General features: G+C 38.0%; 2 protein-coding genes across 2 annotated transcripts in view; both read left to right on the top strand.

Annotated features, from left to right (window-relative positions):
- nid1a (nidogen 1a) overlaps positions 1 to 227 on the top strand; it is a 155,502-nt gene extending 155,275 nt beyond the window's left edge. Inside the window, 1 exon segment of the mRNA XM_043256235.1 lies at positions 1 to 227. This exon segment is cut by the window's left edge and continues 193 nt beyond it. The gene's annotated coding sequence lies outside the window, so the exon portion shown is untranslated.
- Positions 228 to 1,691: 1,464 nt separating this feature from the next.
- lyst (lysosomal trafficking regulator) overlaps positions 1,692 to 12,500 on the top strand; it is a 69,906-nt gene continuing 59,097 nt past the window's right edge. The window contains 2 exon segments of the mRNA XM_043254721.1: positions 1,692 to 1,726; positions 2,076 to 2,415. Of these exon segments, the coding sequence (XP_043110656.1) occupies positions 2,335 to 2,415 (81 nt within the window). The 5' untranslated portion in view covers positions 1,692 to 1,726; positions 2,076 to 2,334.

Genomic DNA, 12,500 nt, shown 5'->3' with positions numbered 1-12,500 from the left:
AAGCCGTCTCGGCATTGAAGATTTATAAACGCATCCGTGCCTTAAATACGATCACGGGGCAGTTAACGCCGGTGAGGTCACTGTGAGTTCAGTCTCGTGACTTTCCCCCCAAATCGTTTTCATGCAAAACTTAACAGCGGTCGCCCCGATACTTTTAAAAGAAAGAAATGCCTGGCATAAATCGATGTTTACACACGCATCTCTTCAATAAAATCGTATTTTGTTTACTTGCACGTGTCGTTTTTATGTTGCCATGGCGCTGCTTGTATACTTAACTATCTGGCTGCGTAGAAGAGAAATATTAAGGAATATTAAAAGCATAGTTCACTCAGAAATTAAAATTTCTTGCATCGCTTGCTCACCTTCGAGCCGATCCAGATCTGTATGAAAACAAATGACCATTGACTTCCATAGTATTTTTTTTACACTATGACCCGAATCAGCCTGGTTGCAAACTACAAAATATCTTTCTTTTGAGAGTAAATAAATTTTTTAATTTTTGGGATGAAGTCCTTGCGCACAGAAAACAGTGAGCACCAGAGGGCAGCAGCAGCCTAAAAATCAGGTGAAAACTGCACGCACAAACTATTAGATTTATCTGGTTATACTGTTTATTTCACACAGTAGGTCGTTAAGTGAGTCGTGCCATTCTTTAATGCATGTTTATGTTGCGTACGTTTATGCTGTGTATTAATATTTTGCCTGTATTATTATTTTTTTTAGCGTTTAGCAGTTGTGTGCCTCTGAAAAATCCTTCAGATTTTAGTTTAGCAATCACAAACGCAATACATTTACCAAACAGAAACAATGGGTACCTTCAGAAAATTCTTTTAAATATCCAAATGCATTTCATAATGTTATACATTTATGATGTGGATAGTTGACGTGTGTCTGTAGTACGAGGTAAATTCAAATAAATGCTTTTTTTGACAATGAAAAAATACAAAAAAACATTATACTGTACAAGAAGCAACGAAGCAGGATTATGCTGTATGTGCAAAAAACATAAATAGAGGTGTTCAGTACTGTTTACACTTACAATATTAATACAGTATTATTTTGATCTATATCATGTTTTTAGTGTCTACATAAATCACATTTAAAGTGGACCAAATGAAGTTCTCAGTAATGCATATTACATATCATTTGGACCCATGCGGTGTGTTTTTGGCTATTGCTTCAAATATCAGTGCAACCTGACACTGTTAAATAAAGCACTCAAGTAATGAATGGATCTGTACAAAAGAACAGCGTCTCAAATCTGATCGGAGATCGGCGTTCAGGCTCAAAAAGCGTCCGAACCATTTCCTGCGCTTGGATTTAAAAACAGTCACGCAGGCATCCTCTTATTCCCGCATTAAAGAGCACGGGTCTGAAACGAAGCACGAAAAAAAGCGACGCTCCGTGACTGGCGAACGTTATTCTTCGCCGTTGACTGGAGCTCCCCGGAGCCGCTGCGCGCTGGCGTCATCACGTCAGCCACGCCCACAGCGGGAGCGACAACGTAAGCGCCTAAGTCCCGCCCTAACAGGGGGGACACGATTGACGTCATCCCAGCGATCGGCGCAAGGGAGCGTCCTCAGAGGCCGCTGGTGTGATCGACACTCCGATCAACCAATAGCCGCTGAGGATTCTGTTTTGTGGGCGTTATTTCCTGTAGTGTTTTGCATGTCATTTTCTCTTCTTAATTGCTTGTGTATATGTCAGAAGGAAGACCGGAGACGAGGTACGTAAATTGTAATTGTTTTTAGACATCAGACCTCGCGTTCTGGCGTATAATATTGTTATGATGATTAAACATGCTTGGTTTGCGATCATTCTACCTCATATTTGGGTATCACTAAATCAATGAGTGTTAGCCTAAGCGGTGCTGCAGGAGATCCTGCGTCTGCTGTCGCGTGAAATGATCCACATACACTCAAACGCGAGCGTCTGTCTGCAGAAACGAACCGTTATTTGTGGTTAACGCGTTTTGGCTGGTTTATTCACGCTTGTGTTGACGCCGAAGCGAGCAGAACTTGCAGTCAACGCGAAAGCACTAACGTCAACGCTTTATTTTGTCTGTAACTTGACAGCAACTGTCAGCCAGACCGGAATAAACGGACGGATTCAGCGCAGAGCCCAGTTCGCGCCAGCCGCGAATTCAAAAAGTTCTATTTGATCTCTGCACGCAGTAACGGATTTAACGGACTTCGCGTCCCCTGGCGCTAATCCGGACGGACGCCTAATGAAATGATGTGCCGTTCTCGCTGTCGCAGTTCGGATTTCACCGCTGGATTTTAGAGCTCGGGTCGGTGCTGTGGATGAACCGGAGCCGGTGGCGGTCAGCTGGACATGGCCAGGTCACACCTGGCTGATCTGTCCCAGGCCTGGGAGAACTACATGGACTGCCGCGCTCAGGGCGCAGATCTCCAGGTGAGTCGTGAGGGATAACTTTTGCTTCCCAAGTAGACGATGAGCAAACTTTGTATGTGGGATTCGCTTGGAAGTTTGGAAAAAGCCTTACGCTTGAATGCTGTGCTTTTCCAAAGGCGTTCTGGTTTACTAGGATGCTAGACAAACAGATGAACTAGTTCTGATTTACTAGATCGGTATATTTACTTGGGCGTCCTCGGTTACTAGACAGATTTACGGTTTCAGAATAACTAGATTTAAATTTGTAGACTAACTAGGGTGTTCTGGCTTATTAGACAAACAGATTAACTGGTTTAGCATGTCTAGATCTACAGATTTGACTAGATACGGCCAGCTTTGCTATATTAAAATCAGACTCAGAGTTACTAGTAGACATACTTATTCACTATTTCAGATTTACTAGATCTAACTAGTAACTCTACTAGTAATCTGGGTTTCTAGAAAGACTTAATTTACCATTTCAGAGTTAGCGTAGATTTATTAGGGAGATCTGAGTTACTAGAACAAAATACTAAATATGATTTACTAGATCGCAAATTGACTAGTTCTGATTTACTAGCTCTTGACCTGTAAATTTACTAGGATGCTCTGAGTTACTATACAGCTTTATTGGTTGATTTACTAGATACACACTTGGTTTGCTGGGTTATTAGACATACGTATTAACTAGCACTGGTGAACTAGATTTACTAGGGTTGCTAGGCATATTTACTAGATTTAATGCGCTAAATCTGTAGATGTACTATTTTTATTTTTTTGATTACTATGCAAACACATTGACTAGTTCTGGTTAACTGGATCTTGCGCTTTAGGTTTAAAGCGTCTAGTTCGGGATCGTACGAGTTTGTTACACCAATACCGTTGCATTTTGAGATAAACCATGGTAATGGATAGTTAATTACCTTGGATTATCATGGTGTTCACTGGTAATTGAAAATAATTCTGTGGTATAACCATTGCGCATGCCCAGAACGAAATGGCTCTACAACGGTCAGGTGCGTATTTACATCTTTTTAAAATAACGCAGCAAAAAAAAAACAATTTACAGAACACAGGAAGGTATAAATACTTTGGTAATTACACCGAGATACCCTGCTTAAGCACTTCTTGATCATATTTGTCTTATGTGTGTCTGCTGAGAGCAGCTGTCGTGGAGCTCCAGCCAGGAACAGTTGGGATTATGTTGATTTGATTCTCACTAGGCTGGCGTGTGATTAGTTAACTGTGAATGCATGCTTGATTTTATCATAAGATGCTCAAGTAAAGTGTCAGAAATCGGACAGTTGATTGCATTTCGATAGATGGATGTTCATGAAAGTTTTAGTCTAAAGTAAGCTCAAACGCATCCAGACTGACATGTCAGAGCCCTTCTGGATGTTTGGGTGGACTAGATTAAATGGTTAAAAGCCTGTCAACCAGGCTTAACTAGGTTTTGGGATTGATTGTTGTTTTTGATTACTGAATCCTAAAGCTAAAGATGAGACTCCTGAGGACGAGTCTTGTCTCTTGCTTTCAAATGGAGTGGCATTTAATACACAGAGCTGTAGATAACTGACAAAGCTATGCAATATGTTCGTAATCGTAAATCAGTGATTCATCGTGGCTTGTCAGTCAATATATATATGGTTGATGTATCACACAGCCCTGCATTTAGGCGTCTGTGACCCAGACTGTTTAACCCTCTGAGGTCAAAGGCCGCACCATTGCAGTCTTTTCTTGATGACCATGAAAAGAAGTAAAAATGCAAAAGGGTCTACTTTTATTAGTGTATGGTCATAATGACAAATGTGCTTTTGTAAAATAAACAGGCTGCGCTCCCTGTCGTCTCGGTCTCTGCCGAGTTTCATCAGACACGTAAATAAAACAACCCGAGTCTTTTAATAGTTGCCTCACAGACCTGGTAAATATATAGAAAACTTGCCTACTTTTCAATGAAAACAAAACTAATATATATATTAAAGTCAACGCGATGTCCAGTTTTTCCTGTTCGAGTTCATTATATCTAACGTGATCTCATCCACGTGAGATACAAACATCCACAGAAATAAGAGAAATAACCCAGAATTGACTTCTACCACATCCCTTCCTCAAAGGTCTTGTGGACAAATGTTCTGTATGTCTATTTATGATCTTTCGGTCACTTTTAGTGTGTCATTAACCGCACATGACACATCTGCATTCACACATTATTATAGATTAGTGTAATCAGACTCTAGCCAATAATATGTATTAAAGTGAATATTCATACTAAAAAAACACAACTATCCAGGCTTTTCAAAACCTCTCCAGGGCCCTAAAATCCATTAATGCTGCTCAGAAGTGGCTTCAGTGTCACCCTTGCACTGTTAAGTTAGCTATAAAGCGTGTCATTTCTGCAATCTACCATTACTATACAGTATAGGACAGCAACATTTCCGTGTCTTCATCACACTGTACACACTGTTAGAGCGTCTCCTTGTCTTGATATTTATGCAAGCTTGTGGATGTTTTCTGGTTCGTGTGTGTTTGTGGCTGTGCGCTACACTTTCAGTTTCCTGGACTATGGTTTCACCCCAGTGACAGTTCTTCTCATCGCCTCATCGAGTAGTAAACACTGTATGACGATGCTGTTTCCATTCATGTGTCCAGGTTCTTTCAAATGATTTATTGCCATCCATTTGGTGCTCGTCGTTTTTCATGTGATGGAGTTGAATTAGTTTGTCTACTGATATTAAGTATGGTTATGTTTGAAATGGCACACACGCATATCTACAGATAATATTGTTGCTTTATATAAACCGTATATGCATACATTTGTCTGTAACTATGACCCAATGCGTTTGCTTGTGTAGTAGACGAACCAGAAGTAAAATCGCCCTGTTTGAGGGTTTGTATGCGATGGAGATAAGTTTTATAGTCAAAGTTCATCCCAAAAACAATCTCTGCGTTAGCGTCCATACCGTCCAGTTCTATAACGTTCTGTTTATTACAGCATGCTGCAGCCGTGTGCCAGTTTAAATGCTCACGCAATGCTTTTGTTGCTCATAATCTAGAAAAGAGTCATTCTGAAAGTGATTTCTCGTGTATTGTGATAGCTTCCCTGTTCTCATAGAGATAGCAGGACTAAAGTTCAATTTAGTTAATCAGTTTAATTAGCTAATCTTTTATAGCTTTAGTTTTGGTGTAGTTATTGTTCTTGGTGGAAGTGGGAATATAGGTCTGAAAGTTCAGATTTGAACAATGCTGTGTGTGTGTGTGTGTGAAAATGTGTTTGGTTATACTGAAACCTGGTGAAAACTGTCAGCCGTTATCTCGATGCGTCCTAACACGTTTCCGTTGCATTACATGGGCTGGTGTTTCATTTTAAGAGACTTTCTGCATGTCAGTGTCGCTTTAAATCAGTCAAGGTTTGCGTGCAATGTTTTTTTTAGATTTGATAAGGGGATGTTGTTCGCTGACAGGATGCTCGCTGCTCTCGCTTCTTGTTGCTTTTTATGTCTGCGTGAGTAACAATTCATTTGCACACCTGAGGAGCGTTTATTTTCCTCCGGATTGGTCGAGTGTGAGTACGTTAGATGCTTAAAATGTTTTATTTTCAGTTGTAGTTGTTCAAAGGTTTTATCGTGTTTATCATGTCTTATGTGAAGAGTCCAATGCTATTAGATTACTTAAGATTGTTGTATTTTCTGGTGAAGCACCGGAGTAGTGCAGTGATTGAAAAGCCTGCTAGTTTAATCGTGTCTGGCTGTAGAGTCTGTCCATCAGATGTCACCAATTACATCAAGATACGCTCTTCCCTTTGAGCTTTAAATGAACCGTTCACCCAAACGTGAAAATACTGACTTTTATTTGCCCTATGATTTCCAAGAGGCAAAAAATAATAATGAATGCAAGAAATCATACATTTTCAAAAATAAATGCAAAAATTATACCTCAAACTACTACTACTACTATTACTAATAAAACCTTATGTAAGGAGTTTTTCGTCTTTGTTTTATTATATTAAACCTTTGTTGTGCAATGCTTTGTTTGCCAATTTTATTGTATTCCTTAAATTAAATAATCTTGTAAAACATTCCAGCCTTAATTTCAAAGTTCTTTTTCCAATTTCTTGGGTATTGTTGATTTATTAAAAAAATATTTGACCATTGAAATGGGAAAAATGTATTTACCTATGTTGTTGCAAACAGTTATTTTAGGACACGTAAAATGTCGGGAAAGGATTTTGATCCAGATTGGATTTAATGTCTGGAGATTATAGGGATAATCTGATATTCTGATTGGCCAATACTTTCGATCTTCACTTGAGTAATATGTCCTGTGGTTCATTCTGGGTCACGTGTCCCGCGGTGTGGCCTGCAGTGAACCTACACCAGCATCTCAGTTCATCAGAGTTAACCAGAAACATGGGTTTTTAATATTTGCATCAACTGATTGATCTCATCAGATGTTTCTCTGAAAAACCAGCAGTTATGACACATGAGAAAATAAATGTTGCTCTGCTCAAGATGTTTAAATCTACATCTGCAGTGCTAAATACGTGAGTTCATCCTTAAATCTGCCACAGGCATTTCTAAATCACTTTTAAGCAATCGTTCGGTTCAACATCCTGTGTTTCTGCTTTCATGAACTCTTGCGTGAGCCTCACATCTATACTCTTCTCCAACGCCCCACTTACCGCCAGAATGCTTTTTGCTTAGTGGACTAGTTAATTGACTCGGCGCTTTGAATAATTCATCTTTCTCTCTGGTGAGTCACGTTTTTCTACTGCTGGCTGTGGTGTGATAGATGCTCTTTTCAACTAGAAGTTGCTCTGAGCCTCTGACTCATTTTAACCAGTCAACTAGTTGTGCAAAAAAGTCATTGACTCGTTGACGACCCAATGTTTCATTTATTTAAATGACTTCATATTTTGTATGCAGCTTCATCAGTGTTTGATGTTAACTTTACATTTACTCATTTAGCAGACGTTTCTATCCAAAGTGACTTACGCTGCATTCAACTTACAGTTTTATTTACATTTTGTCACCTCTTGCTTTCCGTGGGAATCAAACCCATTGTCTAAATTAACTTACTTTTGAACATTTCTGAAACAAATTTGTTTGCATAATTGCAAATATGTTTGGCTCTTTCAAATTGCTATGCCAAGGTATTGAACCGTTTTTTTACGGTACAGATTTTACAGCCGTACTGTATATACTGTGTTTACATCATACTCACGTGTATCTGCTGGTTAGCCAGAGGTCAAAGTCCAGATCTGCGCTAAAACAGTCTGCTGCTCAGTAAAATTTTCATGCATGCAAAATAAAATGATAAAAGTAAGAAAATGACAATGATTAATAATAATTACAGAAGCTCTATTGATACAGTTATTATAACACTCATGCAAAATGTTAATAATTTGTAATGTTTTGAAAGAATTATTTTCTGCTCAGCAAGGCAGCATTTATTTGTACAAATAATATTGTATTATTAACTATAAAATTATATATCTGTATATAATTGCGTAGTTGTTCTATATATACAGTGTGTGTGTGTATGTGTGTATATATATATGTATATGTATATATTATTACATATCTTTTTTTTTTTTTTTTTTTTTTTAATTTATCTCTAATTTTTATATTTTGTATTGTTTACCTAGGGTCCGAGAATAATGCAGTTTCAGTTCTCTGTATGTATGAGCTGTACGTTTGGAAGAATTAACAGTAAAGCAGACTTGAAAAATATACCTGATTTTAAAAGGAGCCTCAAAAATGGCCAATATTATTTTTGTAACTTATTTGAACTTAAATGATGCTTTGTTGGTAAAATAAATATGATTAAATTGTTGTTTTGTTATAGATTTTTTTTTCTTTGAAAAGATAGACAAAACAGTAAAATAGCATGTTTTAGCTATTTAATTTATGCAATGTGTGTGAAAAAAAAAAAGAATAAATATATGGGAAAAAATGAAAAACTGTTTTCGGTATTCGGTCTTTGGTCCAGTTTTTCTTTTGTTTGGTTTTGGACAAAGATTTAATTTCGTTGCATCCCTAGTGTGTCTGTTTTTGGCTGGCATCTCTAGGTTGTTTAGTCTTACTTCTGTAGTTCTTCATCCTGCTTACTGGAAGAATGTGGAACTCAAAATTCTCCTCATGATGTTCGTCATAAAAGCATAGACCAAATTAGATCAGTCACTCACAATTATGACTGGAAAAAACATTACACAACAGTCATCCTCTGTAAGATTGGGGTCATACGGCAGTCTCGCTTCAGAGCTGTCACCATCACTGGGCACACATTTACAAATGTATCTTGAGAAGCAGAATTTAAGCAATTTTTTGCAACTTCATAGATCACTGAATGTTAGGGCTACATAGCCAATTAATTGAATTATTCAGTTATATATGCAATATTTGTATTCAGTTACAATTGTAGTTGTGGGCGATAAATCAGTAACAATAGTTACAATTTTCTTGGAGAAAAAAAATTAAGAAAAGTATTTTTTAAGTGGATTTCTTGAATTTTGGCTCAACTGAAGAAAAAAAAAAAAAAAAAAAAAAAATATAAATATATATATATATATATATATATATATATATATATATATATATATATATATATATATATATATATTATTATTATATTATTTATTTCAGTTGATTTAAAGTTCAAAGTTCAAGGAAATCCACTTTAAAAATACTTTTCAATAAATGCATGATATTTAAGTAAGTAATCCTGGTCTCAATATTGATCATAAAAGTCATAAAATCATGATTGTCATAATCTTACAGCCCTGGGACTCGTGCTCATTTTGATGCAAAATATTGAATGTTTACCTTTTTTAACTCTCTGTTTGACTGTATATGCAAACTAAGTGTTGAGTGGTTTTCTTTTTTTGTTTTTTTTTTTTTTTTTTTTAATCCTCGACATCAGATCCGTAAACACTGTGTGCAAAAACAAGATCTGCTTTTTGTCCTTTTTTGCAACAGAAGAAAAATGACACTTCTGCAAACCCACCGTAGTTATTCTGCGCCTGGCTCAAGTTAACAGTGGCGACGCTAACATGTGTGACTTCCTGTGCCGCATGTGTGTCTGAGCGATGAAAATGGGGTGAGAACGTGTTAATTACAAGCTGCCCAGTTTTCTTGACAATCTCATGAAAACATATGATCCGCGGCAGTCTCCCAACTAATGAACTAGGTTTAAATTGACTCAAACTCAGATAATGAACTGAGGAAAGCTCCAAAAAGCCTCTTCTTTTAAAACATGTGCATTTGAAGTCTTGATCATCAAACGTTGTGTGTGCAGTAGTGTGTCCAATTACAATTGTCACTAAGGCCTGGCTCACGCTACAGGACTTTTAGACTGATTTTTGCTCTGATTTTCTCGTCGAGCACTTCGATCGACCTCGATGTTCGACAGTGACTATCTGGTGATGTGAGGCGTTCACCGATGGAACCTTGCACCTCTCGATCTGTTCGCACACAAATCTGGGCGGCCCTGGTTTGATATTCAGGATGCAAATCGGGACGATTACTGTCACAATAGCCAGTGCCGTGACGGCTCTGTTGGTAGTGGAGACTGAATTTTATAGTAACAGGACTGTGGATGATGTCAAAAACGTATCACAACCTTAAGGACAAAGAGAAGCCCTGGAGAGAAACCACTTCCGTTTTGAATGAGTACAGAAAAGTGCTAGGACCGCTAGCAAATACGCAACCACATTATAATGTATTATTAATTACTTAGAAATGAGCCTGCAACATTACTTTTCTGAAAAGCAAAAACGGGGGCTTGCAAAAATCTGTAAGCTGCAGCAAAAGGACAATAATATTTTTTGTATCCAACATCATCACATAAAAAGTTTAAATCACAAGGCTGGAGCCAAGAAAAAAAATTAAAGGTCATCTCTTGAACTTCCTTTTTATTCTTTTAATTTCCTCTGACCCTCACTTTTTCCACTTAGTTTTTGTACCTGTCACTTTTTCGTCAACGCTTTGTTGCAAAACAACCTTCTTATAATTTATTTGCACATTATTTATTTAAAAATAAGCATTGCAATAAGCAATAAAAGTGAGCATAAACATGTTTTTGCATTATCATGGGCCATGTATTGTCCTAAGGAAAATTAACCATGGTATTATTCCTGTGGTGAAAGTATATTTATCATGTTTATGTTTTTGGCAGGTTGATTGTAGTGCTAGACAAACTAGTTACACATTTGTATAACCAGAGTTTTACTAGAAATACCGTAGTGGAACAATATAGAGTTGCAAAACTATTGCTGGCTTGTGGCTATGTTTTTTTTTTGTCTACGCTAGCTTCCTCTAAACCTGTAAAACACTGAATATTTGCCTGCTAAACTCATACTCCTTCCACTAGTAAATATGTCCTTTTGGCAGATTAGCAGCATTTAATACTGCTAACCAATTTGATGCTTAAATGGTAAACAAAGACAAAACTACAATAGTGTTTTTACCTGTACTTTAAGCCCTGAAAAGGAGATATTTCTGCCTCTGTGCTGCACCCAGGCACTCGACTTTATTCTTGAGCATTCGTCTGGCGTCCTTTTGGGGCGAACCGATTCATAATTTATTAGAGTTTTGTTATTGAATGGCGAATTTGGAAATAATCACTTTTATAATAATCAGGCAAAAACACCAACATTAAAAAAGACCAGGGCGGCAGGCCATAGGGAATTATTTTTAAATAAGCCCCAAAAACTGGAATTTTCACACACTGTTCCCATAAAAGAAGCCAAAAGTCACGTATAATACTTGGTGGTTAGCACGCTAGCTAATGTAAACATCACTGAAATATCAGTGAAGACCTGCTGAGTGAGATCACGTGATCTTAATAATATCTTGTAGTGTGGGCATGTTTAAGATTTGAGGATTTTAACGCTCCTGTAGTGTGTGAACCCTCAGCGTACTGAGAGTAACCTGATCCCGAATTGTTTGCCATACTTGTCCCTGCACTTCTTGTTAGTCTTGATTACAAGACTATCTTGATTCTCATTGCAGATGTCTGGCTGGTTCCACAACGTATTTGGGCTATTTTAAGCAAGAGAAAAGAAAGAGTGAAAATATGAATATGTGAAAATGACTGTCCACTCCGGTTCCTGCGATAGCAGCGTGATGTTTTGAGGAGTTCACCGTAGGGTGGCAAACAGAGCTGACAGGAAACATAACCCTTTCCTGTAAATTGTGGTTGTTGTTGTTTTTTCCACATGTGTATCCAGAGAGACTCTTAGTGTTTTATTGAGAAGCCCAGATCTTGGGTCACATGAAATCTGGGAAATCACGATCCGTTATGACCTCTTGGAAAACGCTGAAATAAGACTAGGCAGCAAGGTCTGAATCATTACAGTCACGAGACGGGTCTCCAAAGCCAGATGATATTGAGGTTTGAAATCTGTGCATCCTATGTAGTGTGAATGATATGTGCACAAACTACATAACCGTAGTTTATAGGTGTATATTTTAATGTTCTGAGTTTTGTAGATCATTTGTCTCAGGGGTGTTAGATTAGGCTTTGGTAGTCAGGGCCTGCTGCTAGATGCAAGGACTCTTAGAAGTGTTAAACATGTATTCTCCTGTCTGGTATTTTGGTGTCACAGCTCAAGATAGTAACTATAGTAAGAGTTAGAGACGGTGTTTGTTCTGTTGGAGAGCCATTGACACCGTTGACTTCATTGTCCTGGATCTCCGGAGTGGTTTGTCACATGACATATACAGCTCAGGTGATTGGTTTTGAAAGTGTATGTGGATCATAAGGGACGGTAAATGATCCCCGTGAGCAGAGGAAGTTTGCGTCGCATGATCTGTTTGTTTAGTCAGATTAAGCCTTGATTTGATTCTGCACAAACTTCTCTTTCTCTTAAACTAGTTAGCGCTCCTCCTTGCTTTTCTGTTTCCTTCTGTTTAATTTTTGTTTCCCTGTCATGTTCGTCTCATCCCGCCTGTCTCTTTCTCTCCTGTGTCCCGTGTTTCCAGCCTCTCGCTGTCCATTGAGTCCCTCACCATCATCTTCTGCTCTGATTCAGATAGCGGACCCTGATTTGTCTGGTGAGTGCCTGAAACCTGCAGAAGGTCATGACCTCTGCCACCTTTCAGTGTGCA

Source organism: Puntigrus tetrazona, chromosome 13, assembly GCF_018831695.1.
Source record: "Puntigrus tetrazona isolate hp1 chromosome 13, ASM1883169v1, whole genome shotgun sequence".
Classification (NCBI taxonomy): Eukaryota; Metazoa; Chordata; class Actinopteri; order Cypriniformes; family Cyprinidae; genus Puntigrus; species Puntigrus tetrazona.
The sequence above is the reverse complement of the archived record's forward strand: the minus strand, read 5'-3'. Positions and strand labels throughout refer to the sequence as shown.